This window comes from Typha angustifolia, chromosome 4 (genome assembly GCF_048772165.1).
Source record: "Typha angustifolia cultivar Huaian chromosome 4, ASM4877216v1, whole genome shotgun sequence".
Classification (NCBI taxonomy): domain Eukaryota; kingdom Viridiplantae; phylum Streptophyta; class Magnoliopsida; order Poales; family Typhaceae; genus Typha; species Typha angustifolia.
Window position 1 is genome coordinate 1,709,556 of NC_133242.1, and position 22,634 is coordinate 1,732,189.

The window sequence follows — 22,634 nt, forward strand, 5'->3', positions numbered from 1 at the left end:
AGATCCTCCGAGCGCGAATCTTGAAGGATTAAGCTCAGGATGAGTGGTTTAGATCCTCTACAATGCCGTCTGCAGGAATCTATTAATCTTGGCAAAATTAGTAATTACGCAGTAGAAAGTCAAATAAGGACTTTTCTTCTTGTGGGATTCAATCCTGGCAAATATTCTTGGAAGGTTGGTTTTGGTTTCTTAAAATTTCAAGAAATTTTCCACCACCAACCTTTTACCACAATCAGATTGAAGAACACGTGCCATCATCTAGATTTTTCTTTAGTCAATAAGATTGGAAATAGTGTGGTGTTTGACATTAGCGAACCAAGAACAAATAATTGGGAAGGTTGAGCAATGAAAAGATGTAATTCTAACAGCATTCCACGTGGACAGAGATTTGTATCACATCCTAGTAAATCTTACAAGTTTCAACTGTGTGAATAGCCACCGATTATTAGACATCATTATTATTCTTATGAGGAGCACATTTTCACTGTTTCAATATTTCAATTTAGTCATTATTATTTGATATAGAAGAATTAATGCATCCGATCCTATCAGAACTTTAATCGATGAAACATAAGATAATTTATTTGGCAATAAGTCAATAAAATTACAAGTGGATTTAATGCTGATTGACTCCGTCTCGATAATATTATATTAGCTTTCATTATGGGAGCCCTCGTTATATTTGACATCGAGCATCAATATAGTTATCAGATCTATACAATTAATGCGTTGGTATACATCTAATATCGCACATGCAGATAAAGAATAGTATTATAAGTCTTTTTATAGTTTCTTATAAATACAACCGATAAGTAATATACATGCGTAAATACATGAGACAATAGTCGGTAACTAAATCATATCCTACTCATCGGTAGCATTTAAAAAACCTTACATATAGCTAACCGAGAATGTGAAGCAAACCCTAGAGAGAGCATCATCTCGCCATGGAACTACCAAACTACATACTAGGGCAAAGTGGTAAAATAAAACTCTAGGAAATTCCAATCCAATCCATCCAATAAAGAAGATAAGAGTCTTATTTTAAAGGAAAAAAATAATAATAGAGAGAGAGAGAGAGAGAGAGAGAGAGAAAAGAATGGAAATCCTCATCCGAACCCATCCATTGGTGTGAACTGTGGACGAGGGGAGGGGTCCACTCATAATATGATATATACATAAGATACACGCATGCATGAATTGAGCACATAGCACTGCAAAGATTACGGACAGCGGTGAGAGAGGCTGCGTCCAGAGAGGGGTATACACACAAACACATCACCAGCTCCCACATTTTGCCTCTCCGCCCATCACCTTCTCCCCTCTCTCTCCTCCCACTCCCTAACAATCCAAGAAGAACCCGTCCCGATTCCCGAGGGGACTCGCGAGGAAGCCCTAATCTCGGACCGATCTCCCCGCGCCGCATCCGTCGTAAGGAGCTCGATCTTCCGCTCATCCGCTCCCCGATCGTCGGTTCCCTCGTCGATCCTTGCGTTCTTTTCCCGGAGAAAGGTGATCTTTTGGGGTTTTGTTTGCCGGGCTGGGTTTGTTCGGATGATCGGTTGCATGTGGGGGTGGGGAAGTTTGAATCTTGGATTTGTTTTGGTCGAGTAACTTGTGGAGAGGTTGGATCGGGAAGTTTGATTTGTTCTGTTTATTTGGTGATCTCTTGATCGCCCGATATAGTAAGAAGATCGTCTGGTGTTGTGGATTTTTTGTGGGGGAGGGATTTGGGGAGGTGGTTGTTTGTTTGGATGGATGATCGGATCGGTTTTGGTAGTAGTGATTACTGTTTTGGTGATTGCTGATGAGTTTTTTCAGCGCGAAAGGTGGGATTTTTTTTATGCTGTGAAATCTGGTCATCGGAAGATGGAGATACCTCTTCTCTTTTGCTACATTCGATTCCTTTCAAAAGCCTGTGGCGCTGGGAAAGTAGGCTTCCTCTTTATAGCTATTACTGGGCAAATCATCCCTAGTTCGATTCTATTCTTCTTTTCCTGATTTGATTGATGAGAAGATATTTCATTTGATCTTTCTCTCATGACTCAGATGTGGAAATATGATCTGTGCTTTCGTAGTACATGCTACTATTGTGATCACATCAACATGTGATATAAGTTTATCTTATTGTTCCAAGTCTTAGTGGCAGTTCTGATTGTTTGATTCGTAAGCGAGTCTTTTTTTTGGCCCTTTTCTTTCTTTTTCTTACCATTCTGTTCTTCTCTGTGGATCTTGCTATGTTCAGATTCTTCATGGCATTGCTGTTGGATAAGGAGATTGGAAGGCATTTCAAGGAACATAATGTGTGACTGAATTGTATGGGAGATAATGCCAGAGCTGTGTAGTGGAGTCCGGCAAGCTCGACTGAAGTCCAAGAAACTTGACGATCTTCCATCCCCCAAACAAGCTGAAGATTTGGTTTCGCCTACGCCTCAAAGAGCAGGAAGGCGTGCCGGTGCAGGAAGCAGAAGAGGAAACAAGACTGCAGCAGTACCAAAAGGGCCTTCAGCAACACCGACTAGGGCAAGAGTAGGTGGTCGAGGAAGAGGTCTCGTGCTGGTCGAGGCAGGCCCTCATCAACCTTGTGAAATTCTGCCCGGTGCTGCTGCCAAGAAAGCTGTTGTTGGTGGAGGCCAAGACCTTATCTTAAACCAAGAAGCTGAGGGTACTGGTGGTAAACATTTGCCAATGGATGGTGAAAATGCTGAAAAAGTTGTGGGAGCTGAAGACGAAGCAAGAACAGCTCCAGTCCCTGAACGGGTATACCTTGCATTCTGTTAGATTGTTATGAAATGAAGTTAGTTAGCATGTTGTCATCGATATGTAACTGTTCACATGCTGAGTCTTCATTTGGGTCTTTTATTGCCTATCTCCTTACTTGCTATGTTAGATTAGAGATTATCATGAAACAGTTCACACTCTATTATACTTTATTAAAAAAAAATTATACACATTGCAGGTTCAAGTAGGTAATTCTCCTGAATACATCACTGAGAGAAAACTGGGTAAAGGTGGTTTCGGTCAGGTCTATGTTGGGAGAAGAGTATCAGGTGGAACTGACCGCACAGGGCCAGATGCCTTTGAGGTAGATCTCTAGTAATTTAGCCAGTTTTGAGGAATTTTATTATCAATAACATCCCGTGTCATATGTAGGTGGCACTGAAATTGGAGCATCGCAGTAGTAAAGGTTGCAACTATGGTCCACCATACGAGTGGCAAGTTTATCAGTAAGCACTTAGCACTAATATGTTTTATTAGTTTAGTTTATTATGCTAAGTTATTTATTTGAACCGTTGGTCTTTGATCACAAGCACTCTCAATGGATGTTATGGAATTCCATCAGTTCACTACAAGGGTCGGCAGGGGGACTATTACATTCTTGTGAGTTAAATTCTGTTAAAAACTCTTAGATATCTCAAATATGTAGATTATTAAATTTGACTGAAAAATGTTTTCAGGTGATGGATATGCTTGGACCTAGCCTTTGGGATGTTTGGAATTCTGTAGGGCAAGCGTAAGAGCATATACTATTTGTGTTCCACTCATTATATTATATCTTGCTCATCTAATAGAGTTGTTAACATCTGGAACAGGATGTCACCAAATATGGTAGCCTGCATTGCTGTGGAAGCCATATCAATTCTTGAGAAACTTCATTTTAAGGGGTTTGTTTTTCATCATTGACTCCTTTTTTCATTCATTCAATGGACATTACCACCATTTTCACCATTCACTACCTATATACTTCCACCTTGATCAGGTTTGTGCATGGAGATGTAAAGCCAGAGAACTTTTTACTCGGTCAGCCTGGAACCGCTGATGAGAAAAAGCTTTTTCTTATTGATCTTGGTTTAGGTATGTCTCTGTTCAGAAAGTTTCATTTTATATGTTGAAAACTAGTGCATTGCAACTCATGAATATTCTAAATTTAATCAACTACCCTGCTCAAATGATTTCATTTATAAAATATTTTAGAATGAGTTTTTGTTTCCAATGAATTCTTATGGTGCTACAAATGTCTATATTTTTGCAGCATCTCGATGGAAGGAAGCGTCATCAGGTCAACATGTTGATTATGATCAGAGGCCAGATATTTTTAGGTTTGTTGTTCACTAGTTCACTATACACTCTGGAGTTAAATTCTGTATTCCATTCTAATGTTTTTCTCTGACAGAGGAACAATAAGATATGCAAGTGTGCATGCCCATTTAGGACGCACAGGAAGTAGAAGGGATGATTTGGAATCACTGGCATACACTCTAATATTCCTCATAAGAGGAAGATTGCCCTGGCAAGGCTATCAGGTATGTTTTATCATACTCCTATGCATTGACTTCCCACCTGTTTTTGTTATCTCCCCTTTTTTTTAAACGTTATTTATGTAATGCAGGGAGATAACAAGAGTTTTCTTGTTTGTAAGAAGAAAATGGCTACTTCCCCTGAGCTGCTGTGCTGTTTCTGTCCACCTCCTTTCAAACAGTTTCTTGAGATCGTCACGAACATGAAGTTTGACGAAGAGCCAAATTACTCCAAGCTCATTTCCCTTTTCGATAGTTTGATTGAACCATGTACATCTTTGAGACCTATCAGGATTGATGGAGCCTTAAAGGTTTTTATTCTGTAACAGGAGAGCTTGTCTTGTTGTTTCTTCTCACTGTTTATAACTTGATAATGTGTGTTTCTAGTCTTTCCTGAATCTGATCAAAACTATACTTATTTAGGTTGGCCAGAAACGTGGAAGGTTACTTGTAAATCTTGAAGAAGATGAGCAGCCCAAGAAGAAAGTCCGATTAGGCAGCCCAGCAACTCAATGGATTTCAGTTTATAATGCTAAGAGACCTATGAAGCAGAGGTAACTATTTAAATGTTAGATATAATGCAAACCCCATATAAATGTCATTAGTGTAGAACTTTTTTTTGCGTATCTGTATTAATTAATATTGGTGTCTGCAAGCTGTAGTTATGATTTTGTTTTTGGTCTTAGTTGACATGGAATTAAGTGGAATGAATGAACATTAATGTGCATGTACATGTGTCTCTATATGTGAGAGTCCTGATTTAACATGCCATGCTACTATCTGGCATATTAGCTTGGCCTTTATGCAAGAGAGATGCCGCTACACCTGATATCTAGAGGCATTGGGCTTTGCCCAGAAATTTTGATTTCCTTTTTCAGCTCTTGTATTTTTCTTTGCTTTCCTTGTTGTGTTTTACCATCCTTTTCTGATTGTCATTTCAAAATCTTTTGTGAGAATATAAGTTCCTTGTAACCTTGGTATCAATCAAATTCTGTTATTTGTCTTGTTAGATACCATTATAATGTAGCGGATGCGAGACTCCAGCAGCATATAGAAAAGGGTAATGAAGATGGACTATATATTAGTTGTGTGGCATCAGCAGCAAATCTTTGGGCACTCATTATGGACGCAGGGACTAATTACTGTTTCCAAGTTTATGAATTGTCACCTGTTTTCCTGCATAAGGTGCGATGTAGCTAAATGAAGAATATTGAATCTCTTCATGTTATTATTATTTCCATGTATTAATCGTGATACTATTTCCATTTGGGTCCAATGGCAGGATTGGATTATGGAGCAATGGGAGAAGAATTATTATATCACTGCTATAGCTGGTGCAACCAATGGAAGTTCATTGGTGGTCATGTCTAAAGGTTTGTGCTAATTGTTCTACCTTCCAAGTAACTGTAGATTTTGCTGTGATATTGTTTTTAGAGTCTCTGAACTTTTCTAGGTCTTTTCTGTTGTCATATTTCTTGGGTTCTGTGGCATGAAACTTCTGTATGAGATTTTAATTTCTTGGCATCAGTCTAGCTGCAAAGAATTTTTTAAATTAGTGGGGGAGAAGAAGTTTGTTACTGATCTAGCTGCTCTCCACGACAATATCTGTTATAAAGTCAATTTTGGTAACATATTTATTGGCAATTTCCAGAGAAGCCTTGTGACCTTTAGGAAGCAAGACGTGTATGGGCATTGATAGGTTTTACCGTGATTGAGCTAAATATTCTCTTAGAGAAGGTTGTTGATAGTAACTTAACCAGGTGCAGACTCTCCGGGGAAGTTTCTCTACATGAAGCACCAGCAAGAAACTTTACTAACCTGAAAATATCAATGTGATTATTTTGCTTATAAGATAATATGAAGAGAGAAACATCAATAACTTTCACAAAGAAGTAGATTATGTATCAGTCTACTTTTTTCAACATTTGTGGGATGATGTGGCCTTAATTGTAGAGTGCGTGATGCAAATGCCCAAATATGCACCCACAAGCCAATACCCGTGTAAATATTCTATAACTGTACTTGGAAAGATAAATTATGTAATAAGTCCTTCAGTCAGGGTACTTGTTCCTACTTTACCAAACTGTTTGCCTATGTAAAGAACCACTTAGTGTTTATGTACTTATTATTGAAAGCATATTTTTGTTTAACTATGATCTTATTCATGCAGGAACTTCATATACCCAACAATCCTATAAAGTCAGCGAATCATTTCCTTTCAAGTGGATAAACAAAAAATGGAAAGAAGGTTTCCATGTTACATCCATGACTACAGCAGGAAGTCGCTGGGGTGTAGTGATGTCAAGGAACTCCGGTTACTCTGAACAGGTTCTGCATTAATTGTTAATCTTGTAAAATTCTCCTGGCACTTAGCATGATACCATTCTGCTATCATATTCCCTGAACATGTTTCCAGTTGTGGAAGTTTCAGTTCTTTCATTTATATATGACTTTTACTGTCAAATACTGCCTTCTGTTTTGCTGGTTCACTTTTTCTTTTTCTTTATTTATCTACAAATGCAAGTTATTTTTGCACTTATTCACATTTTTTTCTTTTGTCTGAGGGGCATTATATAGGTTTTGTGTGTATTTTGCTTTTTGTCACTAAACATCTGAAGATCTGAACAGAAACTATTAGTTTGTCTATCTAGAGAAACTCCTCCATGGAAATGTTGAATATGGATATCTCTATCTCTGTTACTAAACACTTGTGACCACAATATTCATCAGAATAATTAAGTGGTTCTGACTTGAGTAGTTTGTCTATCGTGAGAAATTCCTCTGTTAAAACTTTGAAACATGCAGATATGCAAAGTCCAGTCTTGCATATTGTCTAAAGAAGTTGACTTGATTCCAGCAGCGATCTTTCTTTGATAATCGAATTTGCCTTGTTTTCTTTCAAAAAATGTTTGAACTCTTTTCAGAGTAACTTACATTATTCAAGTTATGCTGCTTTGGTTACTAATGATAAACTTTGATGTTGAATTCTCACTGCTTAATGACTTGGTCCATGAATGTCCATAGCAAGCGTTATTATATAGCTTATTGGAAATTATGAAAATGCAGGTTGTAGAACTGGACTTTCTTTACCCAAGCGAAGGTATCCATAGGAGATGGGAAAATGGTTACAGAATAACTTCAACTGCAGCCACTCCTGATCAAGCAGCTTTTATATTGAGTATACCGAAAAGAAAACCAATGGATGAGACACAAGAAACCCTCCGCACCTCTGCTTTTCCGAGCAACCATGTGAAGGTATGCATCCGAGTTAGTGTCATGGTAGACTGCTTATATTAGATACTTGTGCAGTAATCTTACTCGTGTTGAAGTGGCATAGAACAAGCTTGATGTTGCTTAATCTTCATGCCTACACCTAACAAAGTATAGAGCAATCAGTAAAGTTGCACATGCCAATGAATCTAGCCAAATACTTTGTAGTTCCGTATTAATTTTAAATTCCTTCGGCATACTGGATGCTTCTTGCAAATGTTAATTATGATTTGACTACCCTCATGAACGGAACGTGCTTCTTTCAGCTCTTGACTTGTATTCTCTGTGTCTTGGTCCTTTTGTAGATGAAGATATCACTATGTCATTATCTGTATATCTAGTTTCATGTGTGTTTGACTCTTTCTTTCGATTACCTACAATCACATCCTTACTTTCTTCCTTTTTCTGCTGTTGCTGTAATTAATTTCGAAATGCCAATTTGAAGAGCTTAGCGCAAACCTTCCTTCTGATGCCATCTACTATTTCTTGATGAGAACTTCTATCCTCTTGCGATTTAGTCATCGTTATCCCTCAATGTTTTTATTGAGATCTCAAGCCAAACGAGTTTAAGCAAATCTAATTGCAATACTATTTTGCAGGAAAAATGGGCCAAGAATCTTTACATTGCTTCAATTTGCTATGGTCGGACAGTATGTTGATGATTGGCCATTTAAATACTCTACTCTGCTGAAATGCGGAAGGTATCGTCCGACATCTAATTTTTGAAGTTTTGGAGGATGCTGCTTCAACTATGCAGTGCATATGTAAGTTAATATTGCGTCTTCATACCTTATTAGATTAGGGCTTAGAAAAGGGAAGCAGCATAACCCTCCAATACTCTATGGCCCCTGTAAAAGTGTTTTGAGGTATTGTGCCCACACAAAGCTTACCCTTAATTATGAGGCTATTGATCATTGCATACATGTTTATTTTTTCCTCCTCTGCATGATTGGGAGCTAAATTTTGCTTTGAATATTGCTGTAGCACCTAAATTAATACAGGCAAATATATATGCAACTATTCGGCCGTTGAGCTGGTAAGAAATCCTACATCCGATTTATAAGCGAAATATCTCTTTAACCGCGAGATGGTTATTAGTATTCCAAATCATCTGGTGGGCATTATAATGAACAAAGATGTTGCGTAGAGAATTTAATTCTTAGAGAGAATGGTAAGTTTAGTGACCATCCATTGAGCCAAGGAAGAAATCTTGCACATAGTGTTAGAGCTTAAAAAAGATAAGAAAAGCCTTTCCGCTTTGGAATGTTCTTTATACAATGGGAGTAGGTATCACCGTATCAGCCTTGAGGAAAGGGATAATTATAGGAACATTCTCTTTTGCCACAACATATCAAAGAAACTTGGCCAAAACTACACAATCAACAGCTTTGCCAAAAATTTGTCCACTTTATATTCTTCTGTATCTTTTTACAGAGGATACAATAATTGAACACCTCTGGGATATATCACCAGTAGTCCCTACAAGAACATTGCCCACCCTTGAAAATATGAAATCCAGAGGCATCTCTTATGGAGATCTCTCTTCCAGTCACAGAGGAAGCATGCTTCATAAAATTATGGCAATCACCACATAGATGTATGTTCTTCACAACCCGCACTGCTTGCCCCGGGCTTGTGGTTAGAAGTCCATGCATGACTGCTAGCTTCGCACTGTGGTAGAAAAGGAAGTATCTCTTTTGGTATTCCTCTACCTCATGCAGCACAAAGCTCGAATCAGGTTCATATCCCGCCTTCAAGCATTCAAGGATCAGCACATCCAAGCCACTGTAGATGTCTTTGGATTGTGTGTGTGATCGATCTCTTGCATAGAATGAATGTATCACATTTTGATGAACAATCCAGCTTCGTGCAGGATGCTTACGGAATCCTTTTTGTTGCATCTCTTGCCTGACTTTCTCTGAGCAATGCCATCTCCCAGAGGCAGAGTAAAGATTTGATGCGAGGATATACGTGGACTGGTCTTGTGGCTCTAAAGCAAGTAGTTGTTGCATTGCCTGCCTACCCAGATTCAAATTTGATCGCAATCTGCAGCTATCGAGTAAAGATCGCCAAACCGATGCATCAGGTTTGAAAGGCATGCTCTCTATCAGCTCTTCTGCTTCGTCAAAGCAATTCCAGTAGCCAAAAACATCGATCATGGCAGCGTAGTGCTCTGAAGTGGGCTTTAGATTATACAAGCCTGTCATTGAGAGGAACAACTGCTGGCAAATGCTTACTGAGTTTGAGCTTGTATATTTGCAAGCTGATATAATTAAAAGAAAGGTGATGGAATTAGGATTGATGCCCAATCTTTTCATCTCAGCCCACAGATTCAAAACCTGATCACCTTGCCGATGAAGAAGATGAGCAGTGAATAATGCATTCCAGGACACCTGATCATGGTGAGGCATCTGATGAAAGACACTAATTGCATCTGCCAAGATTCCACACTTTGCATACATGCTGAATACAGCATTCCCTACTGCTAGATCAGATGAAGCCCCAGATTTAACAATAAGACAGTGCATTTGCTTTCCCATCTCAGCAAACCCTAAGGCACCGCAGATTCCAAGTACGGTGGCTAACGTAAACTCATCCATAATCAAAGCATCATTAACCTTCAACATAGTGAGGAAATGGGATAGTGCCTCCTCAGGTTTCCCATTTCTAGCATATGCACATAGCAGAGAATTCCAAGCTATAGCAAAACTCTCTTTATGGACCCAATGCTTGAAGATCTTCTCAGAATCTTCTACCCTATCACATTTGGCACACATATCTATCAATGCAGCGTCGACCCAGGGACTTGGTCTGCAACCACACTTGATCACAAATGCATGAATCTGCTCGCTCTTCTTCTTATCGGAGGCCATGGCACAAGCGCTGATTACACTGGTTATTGTGAAATCTGAGATCCCCACACGATCCTCGATCATTTGGCGGAAGAAATCTAGAGCCCTAGAACCTTCACTGTTCTGGCAAAATCCAGATAAAAGAGCATTATATGTAATGTAGTTCCTCTCAGGCATCTGATCGAACACCTCCATAGCAGAATCCACTAAACCAAACTCCATATAACCAGTGAGCATTCCAGTCCATGTTATCACATCCCTTTCCGGCATTCTCTCAAACACACTGATCACATCCTCCGCACAACCATACCGGGAATAAAACCCGATAAGAGCATTGCCGACACTCAAATCCAACTCTAGCCCAGATTTAAGAGCATAAGCATGGATAGCCTCCCCTTCCTCTCGAGCAAAACCCTCTGCAGCAGCTGTCAGAAGGGTAGATAGCGAAAACTGATCGCCAACAGTCCCATTCATCTGCATATCATGAAACACCTCAAATGCTTCACTAAATCTGCTCTCCTTCACCATACCCAACAAAATTGCATTCCACGACGAGACATCTCTCTCAGCCATTTCGCCAAACACTTCTACTGCAGCATCAACAAGGCCGCACCATACGTACATCCCCATGAGCGCATTAGAGACATGAAGACTGTTATAGTGATAGGTTTTGATCACCAAGGCGTGAACTTGAGAACCCAACTGGGAATTCGACTGCCGGATGCAGTTAGTCAACACCGCGACGAAGCTGAAATCATTTGGCTCGACGCCAACAAGCCTCATCCGGCTAAAAAGACCTACCGCCTCAAGTTCTCGGCCAATTTTAGCGTAAGCCGAGATAAGCGAGGAGTAAGAGACGACGTCTGGGCTGTGCATCTCGTCGAACACCTTACGCGCGTCGGACAGGCCCCCCAGCTTGAGGTAGGTGGACATGAGTGAATTGACGAGGTGGGTATCAAAGTTCCCAGCTTTGACGACCATGGCGTGGATCGCTCGCACGACGGAGAGGCCCACAGCGAGGCGAAGGAGTCGGCGGAGTCGGAGAGGGGAAGGAGGAGGGGGAGGGGGAGGGGGAGGGGGAGGGGGGAGTTGGTCGCCGCCATTGAGGAGAGGAAGGGAAGGGAGAGGGGCTGTGAGCAGAGGTGAGGATAAGGGGAGCTGAGGGGATTTGGGTCTAAGTGGAGAGAATGCTAGTGGGTAAGAAGAAGAAGAAGAAGAAGAAGGAGGAGGAGGAGAAGAGATTCTTGAGGAGAATGGAGCGAGGATGGGAAGATTGGAGATGGTGGTGGCCATTCATTTCTTTTGGGAGTTCTGGGAGGATGTTATTTTATAATAGGGGCTTAGAGTTGTTATAATAGTGGGAATTTGCATGAGAAAATTGGTTTCTTATCAAAACAGTGTGAAGTATTTATCATTTTTTTTATTTTTTATTTCTTTCAAAGAGAAAATAAAGTATATTATTATTTTTAATCATAGACCGGACATAAGAGTTAGTTTTCGATATATAAGTTAAATATTAGTTTTCATATATAAATGCTCCATATACTAAGGAGGTATTTATATAAATTTTTTTAATTTTTAAAATAGTAAAATTGGTTATTGTATGTATGTCTTATATAATTATGTGTACTTTATTATAATAAAGTTATGCATCTAATGTAAAATTCGAATTTATTTGGTTAAAACTCTATGCCACTATCACCAAAATGGCAAAATCTAGAGGGCTTTTTATGCAAATAATCCTGTATTATTAACACTATACTAAAGTAACTAACTGGCTTTTACCTTCTTCTTCTTGTACTTCTAGGTAGGAAGAATAAAAGAGAGGATAGAAAATTCTTCAATCAAAATTCAAATAGGGAGGCAAAAAGTAATCTTAAATCAATCCCACACTACTGTTAACATTCTGCTGCATTTCAAAACAATCAATCACCAACTTTGCTTTGCATAATTATATAATTTGCTTAAGCTGTGGTTTGTGATTAACAATAACCCCTGGTCAAGAGCTTATACAGCTCAATATGAGCCTCAATGGAGATGAATAAGGCATCAAGAGAGCAATCTGGCCATCTATTTGAAAAAGGGTAACAATTAGCAACCAATTCTTTTCCTCAATGAACAATTTAATTACAGAGATGAATCTGAGGCTGGCTCATTGAATAACACACTTGCAGGAAGAGTTCATATCGCCGTCGTCATCGCAGTCGCCGTCCTGCGAATCGTCTGATTCGCTGTTTGATAAAATGAGAGTTAGAATCAAGAAGAAGAAATAATATGGCATTGCTAGAGTTTTTAAGATGATTCTTGCATCAGAAACTAGTCGAATTTACTTTTGATATATCAAATCTGAGGATTAAAAAGCAATGCAAATAGCTCAGATTCAGAAGTAATTTGCTACTTGGAGTTCATTGAAGATCTAAAAGTCACCTAAATGATCAAGAAAAGAAGAAGAAATTAGAAAACAGGACAGAAGAAGTGCTAAATTAGTGTGATATGTAATCCATGCTTACACCTTTGAAATGTTATCTACATAAGCTCATTGGAAAAAGTATCATTGAACATTAAAGAGGAGTAAAAGATTAAATAAAGATGATGATGATGATGATGAAGAAGAAGAAGAAGAAGAAGAAGAAGATCCACCTGGGTTGGAATTCGCGAATCTCGACGAGTTCTTCACCCAAAAGATCCATCCATTTCACATTCCCTTTCCCAATTTCATCTGAATCCGATCCTGATGGCTTCTTTAAACAGCTCTTCAAGATAAATTCTTTATTCCCATCATCAACCAGCACACAATTAACCTTCTGAACTGAGGATTTCTTCTCCAGGGCAACAGGATCGTTGAATTGGAGAAAGCAAGGCAATGACTTGGAGCAATAGATACAGAAGCAAATCCTCATCAAGATCAATCAGAAGAGCACCATCCCATGACCCAGGAAAGGAAACCCAGACTCTGAACTCAACCTCCTCCGAAGTAGGAAAGAATAAATAAATCAACCATCCAAGGGATCAAGCGATCTTTCCCTGGGGAAACAACAAAGCAATGCATCAAACTGCCGACCAAAGATGGGATTTCTCGATGCAATGATTCAGCTAATCTGCCCCAAAAAGAAGGAACCGCAAAGAAAAGAAAAGAGAAGAGGGAGGACAAAAAGGGGGGAAATAGAAGGAACCCACCAGACAAAAAGATTGCAACTTGCCGCCTACCACTGGAAGACGAACTACCAAGCAATGGATAAAGAAGGCAGGGTGGGAAACGATCATGTGGATTTTTTTTAAACCTATTAACAAGTTTTTGAAGGAGACTAAGAAACTGTTCGTATTTCTTCGCCTTTTTAGAAGAACATCTCTTTTTAAACTTCTTTTTTTAATATATAAATATAAATATAAATATAAATTTATTCTACGGTTGTTACAACCGCTAGCAGTAGAATCCAAGTTTCACTGATGGCAACAGTTGAAAGTTGAAAGATTCAAAGCTTAAAGAGCTTCTACGCTTCTACCCAATCATCCGAGTAGAAGACGGAGACCTCTCTCTCTCTCTCTCTCTCTCACACACACACGAGTCATATGAACCTCCTTTTTAAACAAGCTCAACAATTTTTTGACAGTCATACCTATAATATACTACAAAGAGCTTGGAGATTAGATATGGATTAGATAAATAACTCTCTTTTGATACAAAGAGAGTTCGAACTTACTAAGCTTTTAGCTAATAACTATTTGTCGAGCTAAGTTGTGATGGACTTGAACTTGTGACCCTCCCAACTTTCTAAGGTTGGGTTAATAATATTCTTGATTTGCCTTATTATATATTAAGAAGTTATTAACAATAAATGTAGCAGATCCTCTGGGAGATAGATTGTAGGGATTTTCCACATTCAGGATACTGGGCAGTCTGTGGTTGAGTGCTGCCAGCATCCAATTGTAGACAATCTTATTATATGGAAGACATCAATTATACTACTATTAAAAATAAAAAAATCTAAATTACCAAGCTGATTGTAGCCCAATGGTCAAGATTTATGATAGAAGGTTATGAGTTTAATTCTTTACTAAGATTGATATATTTGATAATTTTTTTATTGGACCACTGTATGCATATAGACTGAGACCATTGTGATTTGTTTCTTAGGTGGAGTTGACTTATAATTAGCCTACGACATATGATTAAGGGGAAAAAGAAAAGAGATAAAAAAAAAATCCAACCCACCATTTGTTCTATCAATGTTGTTAGATCCTTCAGAGCAATTCATCTTTTATTAGGTTAGTTGCACTTAATTACTTGAGCATGTGGTCCTTAAGTTTCACAATAGCTAAGATGGTAACAAGGATGGTTCACATCATAGTTGGCAAAATGAAACACTCCATAGTGGGTAGGTCTCAAGTAGCTGGCATATGGGTCTCCTTGTATCCTATGACAACACTATCAGATCCTTCAAAATCGATACTTCTGTTGATGTGAAGTGAACCACTGATTGCTTTAATAGGCCAAGAAGATCCATCAAACTAAGGTCTTCTTAGGTTGCATTAAGAAATTATAAGAGACAAATAGTGTGCAGATTGTAAGATAAATTTCCAGGGAAAGGCAATTTAATGAATAGTAAAAAGACTCTACTTCATAGGCAACAATTTCTGAAATAAGGCATTGTAAAGAGAAAAGGAGAAAAAAGTTTTGATTTAACTGTTAATGATCAACCATATCATATAATCTTGCAGATTTTCTTGGAAATAGAGTGTAACAATCACCTGCAAATGTAGCAAACCCACTTCTTTCTTCAAAGTTTGCTCAGTTCTATGACTAAATTAAACATTAGATTTGATTTCCTGAAAGACATTTATGATTCATCAAACAGAAGCCAGTCTTATTACATATTAGTTCTAGCATCTGTAGCAAGTTTCAAACACCCAAATCTTGCTTCCCGGAGAGCAGGAAATTATTAATTTTGCCGCAAGAGGAGAAAGGAAAAAAAGAGAGAGAGAGGCTCTTATGCTCCCCATCCTCTAAGGACAGTAGCTCGAGCTACACGGTTGACTCCGAGGGTGAAGGCTCCCATGCGGAGGTCACAGTTGTGGGTCTTGCACATCTCCTTCACACCTTTGAACCCTCTTGTCATGTATGTCTTCAACTCATCATTCACCTTCTCTTCATCCCACATGAACCCCTGGATATTCTGCAAGCATAGAATGTATATAATTTCAAATGAGAATCCATAGAAACATTACTCAATTGCCCAAAAAAGAGGTTCCAGCTCAGTCTTGAAATACCCTTGGCTAATTTTCTGCAGATAAGTGTTCTATTAGACGAATGAGAAGCAGAAATTGGACCACTTTGCACTGAGGCACCTAATGCCTAGTAGTGACAATTGGAGCTACATGGTTGTACAGCAACTTGGATATTTGAAACAAATTAGGTCATAAACCTCTTAGTTGCACTTTAACTTGTACTAATGTTGAATCGTAGGACAAACACAAAATATTTGATTGTTTTTCTCTAGGCCGGACACCTATGGAAAAAGTTATAGAGTATCCATTTACAGGACGTCTTGACTTTATATTGAAAGAAAGAAAAGAGAAGTCAATTATCATAACGGTGATGCAGATTTTAGGCAGGTAGTTAGACAACACAGTGCTATTGATTAGTGCTATTGATGATTACTTTGACCATACTTTCCCTGATTGTAATCAACTCAATTGAGGTGAAATAAAATTCAACAATTAGAAAAGAGAGAGAAGCAGCCTAACCTGAACCCACTCAAAGTAACTCACAGTAACACCACCAGAATTTGCTAATATATCTGGCAGAATTAGAACGCCTTTCTTTGATAAGATCTGAAAAGGGAGTATGTGAGTTTGCAGGTATCTATTTTATTTTAGAACAAAATAGATTAAACTGAAGTTTCACTAACCTCATCGGCATCAGGGTCAGTTGGATGGTTTGCTGCCTCAATAATGAATTTGGCCCTTATATCATTCGCATTTTCCCTTAATTAACACAATATAAATAAAGTAAACAGAGTTTTCCTTTTCGGATAACAGTCTGGCAGGTTAAGCTAGAAAAATGATGGAAAATAAGCAATGAAAATAACAGTGACTCGGCCAGCTTTGAGTAGATATAAAAGACAATGACAAGATAAAGAACAATTCTAACTCATACTTGTAACTATGCAGCCTTAAAATTTCAAGAACTATTGATCTTATATTACCCAATTCTATAGTGTCAAACTTTTGAACTGAAGCACAGAAAGATATATTTGAAGAAACCAACCTGTTTATGACACCACCCAGGGCTGCAGGGATAAGAACGTCACAGTCTTCAGTTAGCAATGATTTTGGATCGAGTGATTCTCCTCCACTGAAGCCTTTGACACCACGATTCTCTAAGGTGTGCTTAAGCAATTTAGGAATGTCAAGACCGTTGCTGTTCTTAACAGCTCCTGTGACATCACTAATAGCAACAACTTTTCCACCAGCTTCGCTAATGAGCTGAGCTGCCCAAGAACCAACATTGCCGAAACCCTGAAATGTTGAATCAAACAAGTAATTTGATTTAAATAGCTTAAGCAAGAAAAAAAGAAGAGAAAACTCATCTGAACATTCAAGGAAGGAGGTCTGTATAAGTGAGGCTGAATTTCACTTGGCATATATGTTATGGGGCATAATATGCTTCCACAGAATGTTGGATAAATGAAAAGAGCATTACAAGTGCAACCTCTGTGCATATATACATTTAGGTGAGCAATAAGTAAGATACTTTTCTGTTTTATGTCATCATGAAATTTACTTTTTTCTGAAAGGATGAAAATTTTGTGGTTGCTTAACTTGAACTTTTAGCTTCGATATCCAACAGATAGTATTGCTCTTAAGTAACTTCACCGTGTGCCATGCAGTGTGGATTTAGATTGTCTAAGGCCTGCCAGATGATAAACTAGCTATGTAATTAAGAGGTTTATTGACCTGTATGACAAACCGTTGGCCTGCAATGCTTTTCCCATGCTCTGCAAGCAGCGCCTCTGTTGCAAATAGAACTCCTCTTCCGGTAGCTGCCTCTCTACCAAGTGATCCGCCGAGATCCTTTTTTGGAAAAGAGTAAACATTTGTTAATGGACAACTGGGTCGTTAGACAAGCTGTCCTCAGCCAACGAGAAATCAAGTTTGTATATATGTTGTTTAGCTTTCGGTGGCAGTTCCAGGAGATTGTATCACCATAAAATACTCACCCATTTCTAATGTCAGTGGAAAACTTTCATATAAGGCAGTAATAATTTCCACATATAATGTGTACTTACAACAGGTTTTCCTGTCACAACTGCTGGTGAATAGCCATGGAATTTTGAGTATTCATCCAGTATCCAAGCCATTGTCTGCTTCCACACACATAAGAAATATAATGTTAAAAAAAGCTGCGTTACACAAGTCAATAATTACCAAATTTATAGATATGAGAAATCAGAAGTAGAGCAACCTGAGAGTTAGTTCCCATGTCAGGGGCTGGCACATCAGTATGAATGCCAATTAAATCATGTATCTTTTGGGTGAAAACTCTAGTAAGACGCTCGAGTTCAGAAAGACTCAGTTCTCCAGGGCTGCACCCTATTCCACCTTTCGCTCCTCCATATGGAATATTAGCCACTGCTGTCTTCCAGGTCATAAGCTGTGCCAATGCATTGACCTCATCTGGGTCAACCTGCATCATCCAAAGAAATTCTCAAATTTATACCTTACTACGATAGTCTGTCTAGCCATAAATCAGTGCCTGATCTGAAAATGCTGATAAATTTGAATCTACATAGATCGGTAATAATTTAATAAGAAACGTTCATTTAGAGATATAGGAGCAGCTATAGTGCTAGAAAGCAGAGAGGATTGAAGTTTGCATGAAAGCTTATGCTAGTCCTTACTTGAAGCCCTCTTTATTTATCTTTTCTATTGTTGTTTTCTTATAAAAGAGAATATGAGTATCAACAGCCATTTTCACGGTATCATTGCAGCACTTAAGCATCCATTTCTTTTCCTAGAAGATCATACTAAGTAATTGTATGACAGTAACATTGGCTTCATATGAGAATTCTTAGCACCTCTAAAAGTAAGTAGGACAACAACACTAATGGACCTCATAAGACCATCCAGAACAAATTCGACCAAGTTGGGTGGAAAGAAGTAAACGAATCAGTGAATCACTTCAGAAGCACACCTCTGGATGGTATCTGATTCCGCCCTTCATAGGGCCTCTGGCATTGTCATGCTGCACCCGAAACCCGACATAAGATGCTAAAGTACCATCATCTTTGGGAATCGTGCACTCGACCTGCAACAACGTTCAGATGTGTCACTACAGACTCAATAAAGAACCTTCTTTTTATTACACCACGAACTTTACGTGATTAGCAGAACAAGAAATCAGCCTTTAAAAAATTGGAAAGAGAAATGTCAAGGAAGGATTAAATCATGATCAAGCTCATGCATGTCAAGTGGATTTCAGATAAAGATAAACATTTTTTTTTTGGGGCTTAAAGATTGAAAAGGAGACACCTTTCGTTCAGTGAGATTAGCAGTTCCTCCAATGGTTCAAAAATCAACAAAACCAAATAAGAACAGAAACACCAACTCCAGAGAAAAACCAGCAACCAAGTGAGTCTGGGAGTCTTACCTTGATCTCTCTGAAGGGGATCAGCAAACTCTTCTCCAGCTTGGAGTCCAGCCCCAGCAGCTTAGCTGCCTGCTTGAAGTTCCTACTTGTTGCTGCTAACGCATTCATCTTATTCGATGAATTCCCTCAGAGAGACAGAGGAAGGATTGGCTCTAACAAACGAGGAGCAAAGGATCAATACATGAATACTACATACAAACCACAAGTTCACAAGAGAGAACGAAAAATATCCAACAAGGTGGTAGGCTTTGGTCATCTACTTGCTTTACCACTTCTTGCCGTGTTTGTCAGCAGTCAATGACCATCAAACTAAGGGGCTTTGTAATCAGAGCTTAATACCCGTCGAACCTTGAAAGGTATGCATAACAGAAGGTGAGGCATTGGGCACCCCACGTGAGGCTTGCCTACCAAAAAGATGCCCTTCTTTGGTGAAGGGCTAAATTTGAACCAAAAGTCCTCTGATCACGACCGTTAACCCAACGGAAATATAAAACAGTAAGACAACATTTCAACAATCTTATACCAATTGCAAATTTGGCTCATTTAGAAGTGGAATAATGTCACATTCTTTTGGAGGCTTTTCAATATAAGCAAGATTATTAACCCAGAGGCATCACTTTGAAATTTCTCATGTGAGCATAAGAATTCTGATGGAGATTTATTCTTCCACATATGAGTTCCCACCCAACACACACAATCAATGAATATAATTGTGTAGGCTATAAATTTCTAGTAAATAAAAATGCAACAAAAACGATATAAATGCCAAACACAAAGCTAAGACGAGGATATTAAATACTATAATAATTAGTTGACCCTTTACACGTAGGCGTGACATAGATCAAAGTGGAAGTAGGATTCTTTACCCCTATGATCTAATCTCTATAATACGTTTCTATAGGAACAAATCTAGAGATATTATTATAATAGTAATTTAGTTGTCGAGTAGGATAAGGGCCCCATGTGGCTGGGCCAATAAAAGACAAGTAGAAGGCAATTAAGAAATGGGAGCACATCGATAAGAGCAATATCTCATATGAATTGTCCACTAATGAAGCAAGCAGCTGAGGGGATAAGACGAGATATAATTATATTTTAATCTAAGATTAGGTAGGCGCGTTCGGCGCATTAAGGGAAGGGTCTTACTAATATTAAATGATTAACAATATTGGAGAGAAGAGTACTACCAAAATTTTAGAAGTGCCCTTAAAATTGACTTCTCTCTCTGCTTATTCTATCCAAGAACTTTTATCCGCATTTGTTCCAATCATAAAGATAAGGTTTTGAGCCTTTAAAATTTACAAATCACACCCTACTTTTTAGGTTTTGAGCTTCGTTTTCTCAACTCAATTCGACGGAAAGGTTTCAAAGACAGGATATTTTTTATTAAAATTAAATTTCATTTTATAAAATATCCTCTTATGTAGTACAAAAGAGAGGTTATTTGTAGAAAAAAGAATCTTAGATTTTAGTAATAGTACGATTTGACTTTTGAAACTGAATTTATTGGTAAGAGATATGCATAGAAATTTATTTTTACTATTTTAAAAATTAAAAGACTTTTTAGTCCGAACGACATAATCAAGATTAAAAAAGATCCATTTGTTGATTTACCCTGCACTTATTGGAGAATGTGAAACTGGAAAATATTGGGCTCAAAATGTAAATGTAAAAAAAAAATGTGAATCATAAATCCGAGAAACTATAGGGTGTGAAATTTAAATTTCGTGTTCCTACCTTACGCCGGCAAATTAACCTCCAGCAACGAGATCCCAAATCTGAAACTGAAATCAAGAGCCCTAATCGGAGAAAGCAGCAACCAGAGGAGGCAGACGAAGCAAACAAAGATGACCTCACTCGATCCTCCAGTACCGCGAGGGGAGGAGGCGAAGGAGGAGGAGCTCTTTATAGGAGAAGAAAGCGGAAGGAATCCAGGTTAGGCGCTACTCACCTTTGAGCTGCTGCTTATTATTCCTAGCAATGGAGAGGTGGTGGGGGAGAGAATAGAATTACTTAACGAGATCCTTCGACGCAGAAGAATAAGAGATTAGAGTAGAGAGTGGGAGATGGAATCCATCCAATTTTGATGAGCTCCTTTGGCGGTCCCACGCCCAATTTCTTCCGCCATTGGGTAGAAAATGGCTAATAAATGTTTCCGTTTCTAGGAATCGGTCAGGAAGAGGAGAGCAGCCACGAGCCGCACGCTGCCAATGTCGCTTTTAACAGAGCAAGCCTCTTTGACTGTAACTGTAAGCTTTCTCTTTGCAAACCTTTTTTTAATACTTTGTATCTACTTCTTAGTGTACTTAGATATAAAGATAAATTAAATTAGTTATTCTGTGGGCCTCCAGATTAATCTCGTGTATAAAATTAATACACATAATTAGGACTCCAAATCCGAGATTATATCCCCAAAAGATAGGATATAAGATGATATATCTAGATGTATATGAATAACAAACTACAAATTTTACTTTTAATTTTTTGATCTTTTTATTAGTATTTTATATTTATTTAAATTTTTGCTATTTTAAACAACTTTATATTATTATTCTTTACTAAACATTTTTATATTAACTTGTTCTATTATTTATATTATTTTTTGTTTTAATTCTGATTATTTTGAATTGAATGTGATTAATTTTGACAATTAACATAATATAATTTAATGATATATTTTAAGTTTGAGATAATTAATAATAATTTAAAATAGTAATTATCCGTATCCGTTTAGTTAAGATATGATTTTAAATTTTACTATCCGTCCTGCATCCGAACTAAAAATACGAATCCGGATATGTGTTGAGCACCATCCCATCCGTTTTCATCCTTATTTGTGATCCATGATACACTTTTTCATTTGGTAGTAGTCCAGCTCAATAGTATTTATCATCTTGTGATATTATTAAAATATTTATATGATAGATAAATATGGTAGAATTTGAATATTAACTCACCAACTAGCTCTTAGTATTTTGATAGACCTTGAAAACGAACAGTTTAGAAGAATTGGACTTGATAACTTTGATATGTTACCATTTGAACTCATTCTATCTGAAAAACTTAAGCTGGAACAGTAAATTTTATACCTTATAACACAATATACCTTTCAAACTTTTTCAAGGATAATATGATCTCGGCATGCATGCAGCTTTAGTGCGTTATTCTTTGTGTTTGATTTGTAGAATATTTATTAAATATAAGAAATTGTTGAACTTAGTGCTGCAAAGGAATCTGAATAGTTTTCCAATACCAAGTGCCAATACACGGCACTCCCACCAAGGTAGGATATTGGAAAAGAGTTATTAAAGATTGTTTCCATTGCTACTGGTACATGCATCAATGGAAGACATTAACTCTTGGAGTGACATTTTGGACACCCATGAAATAGACCAAAAGTTAACACCTTTGTGAAGTGTTACCTCCTGGTGAATCTTTTCCACTATCAGTTACGTTTGGGAATCAAGCAAAGTGAGCAAGAATCTTATAAAGAAATTTAGAAGAAGTTGGCCTACTTGATTGTTGCCATTAGAATAATGTTAGTTTCTTTTAGAGAAATGTGAG

At 38.0% G+C, this 22,634-nt stretch overlaps 3 protein-coding genes and 1 long non-coding RNA gene across 8 annotated transcripts; 1 reads left to right on the plus strand and 3 right to left on the minus strand.

Annotated features, from left to right (window-relative positions):
• The first annotated feature begins 1,208 nt into the window (after positions 1-1,208).
• LOC140758751 (casein kinase 1-like protein HD16) lies at positions 1,209-8,491 on the plus strand. Of its 2 annotated transcripts, none has more exons than XM_073095025.1 (17): positions 1,209-1,512; positions 2,246-2,760; positions 2,960-3,085; positions 3,154-3,227; positions 3,312-3,381; positions 3,459-3,514; positions 3,594-3,665; positions 3,761-3,855; positions 4,034-4,100; positions 4,175-4,304; positions 4,391-4,609; positions 4,722-4,852; positions 5,309-5,483; positions 5,581-5,671; positions 6,469-6,626; positions 7,365-7,553; positions 8,168-8,491. In XM_073095025.1, the coding sequence occupies exons 2-17, from the start codon at positions 2,329-2,331 to the stop codon at positions 8,225-8,227; spliced, it is 2,145 nt and encodes a 714-aa protein (XP_072951126.1). In that variant the 5' UTR covers positions 1,209-1,512; positions 2,246-2,328; the 3' UTR covers positions 8,228-8,491. The 2 variants fall into 2 exon arrangements, with proteins under 2 accessions (XP_072951126.1, XP_072951127.1); XM_073095026.1 differs by lacking the exon at positions 1,209-1,512 and adding an exon at positions 1,538-1,932.
• A 197-nt stretch (positions 8,492-8,688) lies between these two features.
• LOC140758750 (pentatricopeptide repeat-containing protein At5g03800) lies at positions 8,689-11,848 on the minus strand. Its single transcript, XM_073095022.1, has one exon. The coding sequence runs from the start codon at positions 11,711-11,713 to the stop codon at positions 9,035-9,037; it is 2,679 nt and encodes an 892-aa protein (XP_072951123.1). The 5' UTR covers positions 11,714-11,848; the 3' UTR covers positions 8,689-9,034.
• A 616-nt stretch (positions 11,849-12,464) lies between these two features.
• Positions 12,465-13,727, minus strand: LOC140759303 (uncharacterized). Its single transcript, XR_012104221.1, has 2 exons — positions 13,061-13,727; positions 12,465-12,651 (listed from the first exon to the last, which is right to left on the minus strand). It is a non-coding gene; the product is annotated as an uncharacterized lncRNA (long non-coding RNA).
• Positions 13,728-15,068: 1,341 nt separating this feature from the next.
• On the minus strand, positions 15,069-21,242 carry LOC140759458 (glutamate dehydrogenase 1, mitochondrial). 4 transcript variants are annotated; one of them, XM_073096026.1, is made up of 10 exons: positions 20,808-21,242; positions 19,071-19,222; positions 18,615-18,728; positions 17,886-18,107; positions 17,710-17,784; positions 17,378-17,494; positions 16,689-16,939; positions 16,330-16,405; positions 16,166-16,252; positions 15,069-15,594 (listed from the first exon to the last, which is right to left on the minus strand). In XM_073096026.1, the coding sequence occupies exons 2-10, from the start codon at positions 19,176-19,178 to the stop codon at positions 15,409-15,411; spliced, it is 1,236 nt and encodes a 411-aa protein (XP_072952127.1). In that variant the 5' UTR covers positions 19,179-19,222; positions 20,808-21,242; the 3' UTR covers positions 15,069-15,408. The 4 variants fall into 4 exon arrangements, with proteins under 4 accessions (XP_072952127.1, XP_072952130.1, XP_072952128.1 ...); XM_073096029.1 differs by lacking the exon at positions 20,808-21,242 and adding an exon at positions 19,340-19,580; XM_073096027.1 differs by lacking the exon at positions 20,808-21,242 and adding an exon at positions 19,331-19,580.
• Between the last annotated feature and the right edge of the window lie 1,392 nt (positions 21,243-22,634).

Bases quoted from the DNA above. Each gene is read 5' to 3' on its own strand.
- LOC140758751 (XM_073095025.1), top strand. From the start codon at position 2,329: ATGCCAGAGCTGTGTAGTGGAGTCCGGCAAGCTCGACTGAAGTCCAAG. The intron at 4,610-4,721 runs GTTTTTATTCTG...ATACTTATTTAG, and splicing joins GGATTGATGGAGCCTTAAAG to GTTGGCCAGAAACGTGGAAG. The intron at 5,484-5,580 runs GTGCGATGTAGC...GTCCAATGGCAG, and splicing joins CACCTGTTTTCCTGCATAAG to GATTGGATTATGGAGCAATG.
- LOC140759458 (XM_073096026.1), bottom strand. From the start codon at position 19,178: ATGAATGCGTTAGCAGCAACAAGTAGGAACTTCAAGCAGGCAGCTAAG. The intron at 18,108-18,614 runs GTGTGCTTCTGA...TGGATGATGCAG, and splicing joins GAATCAGATACCATCCAGAG to GTTGACCCAGATGAGGTCAA. The intron at 15,595-16,165 runs GTTAGGCTGCTT...CTATGCTTGCAG, and splicing joins GTTACTTTGAGTGGGTTCAG to AATATCCAGGGGTTCATGTG.
- LOC140758750 (XM_073095022.1), bottom strand. From the start codon at position 11,713: ATGGCCACCACCATCTCCAATCTTCCCATCCTCGCTCCATTCTCCTCA.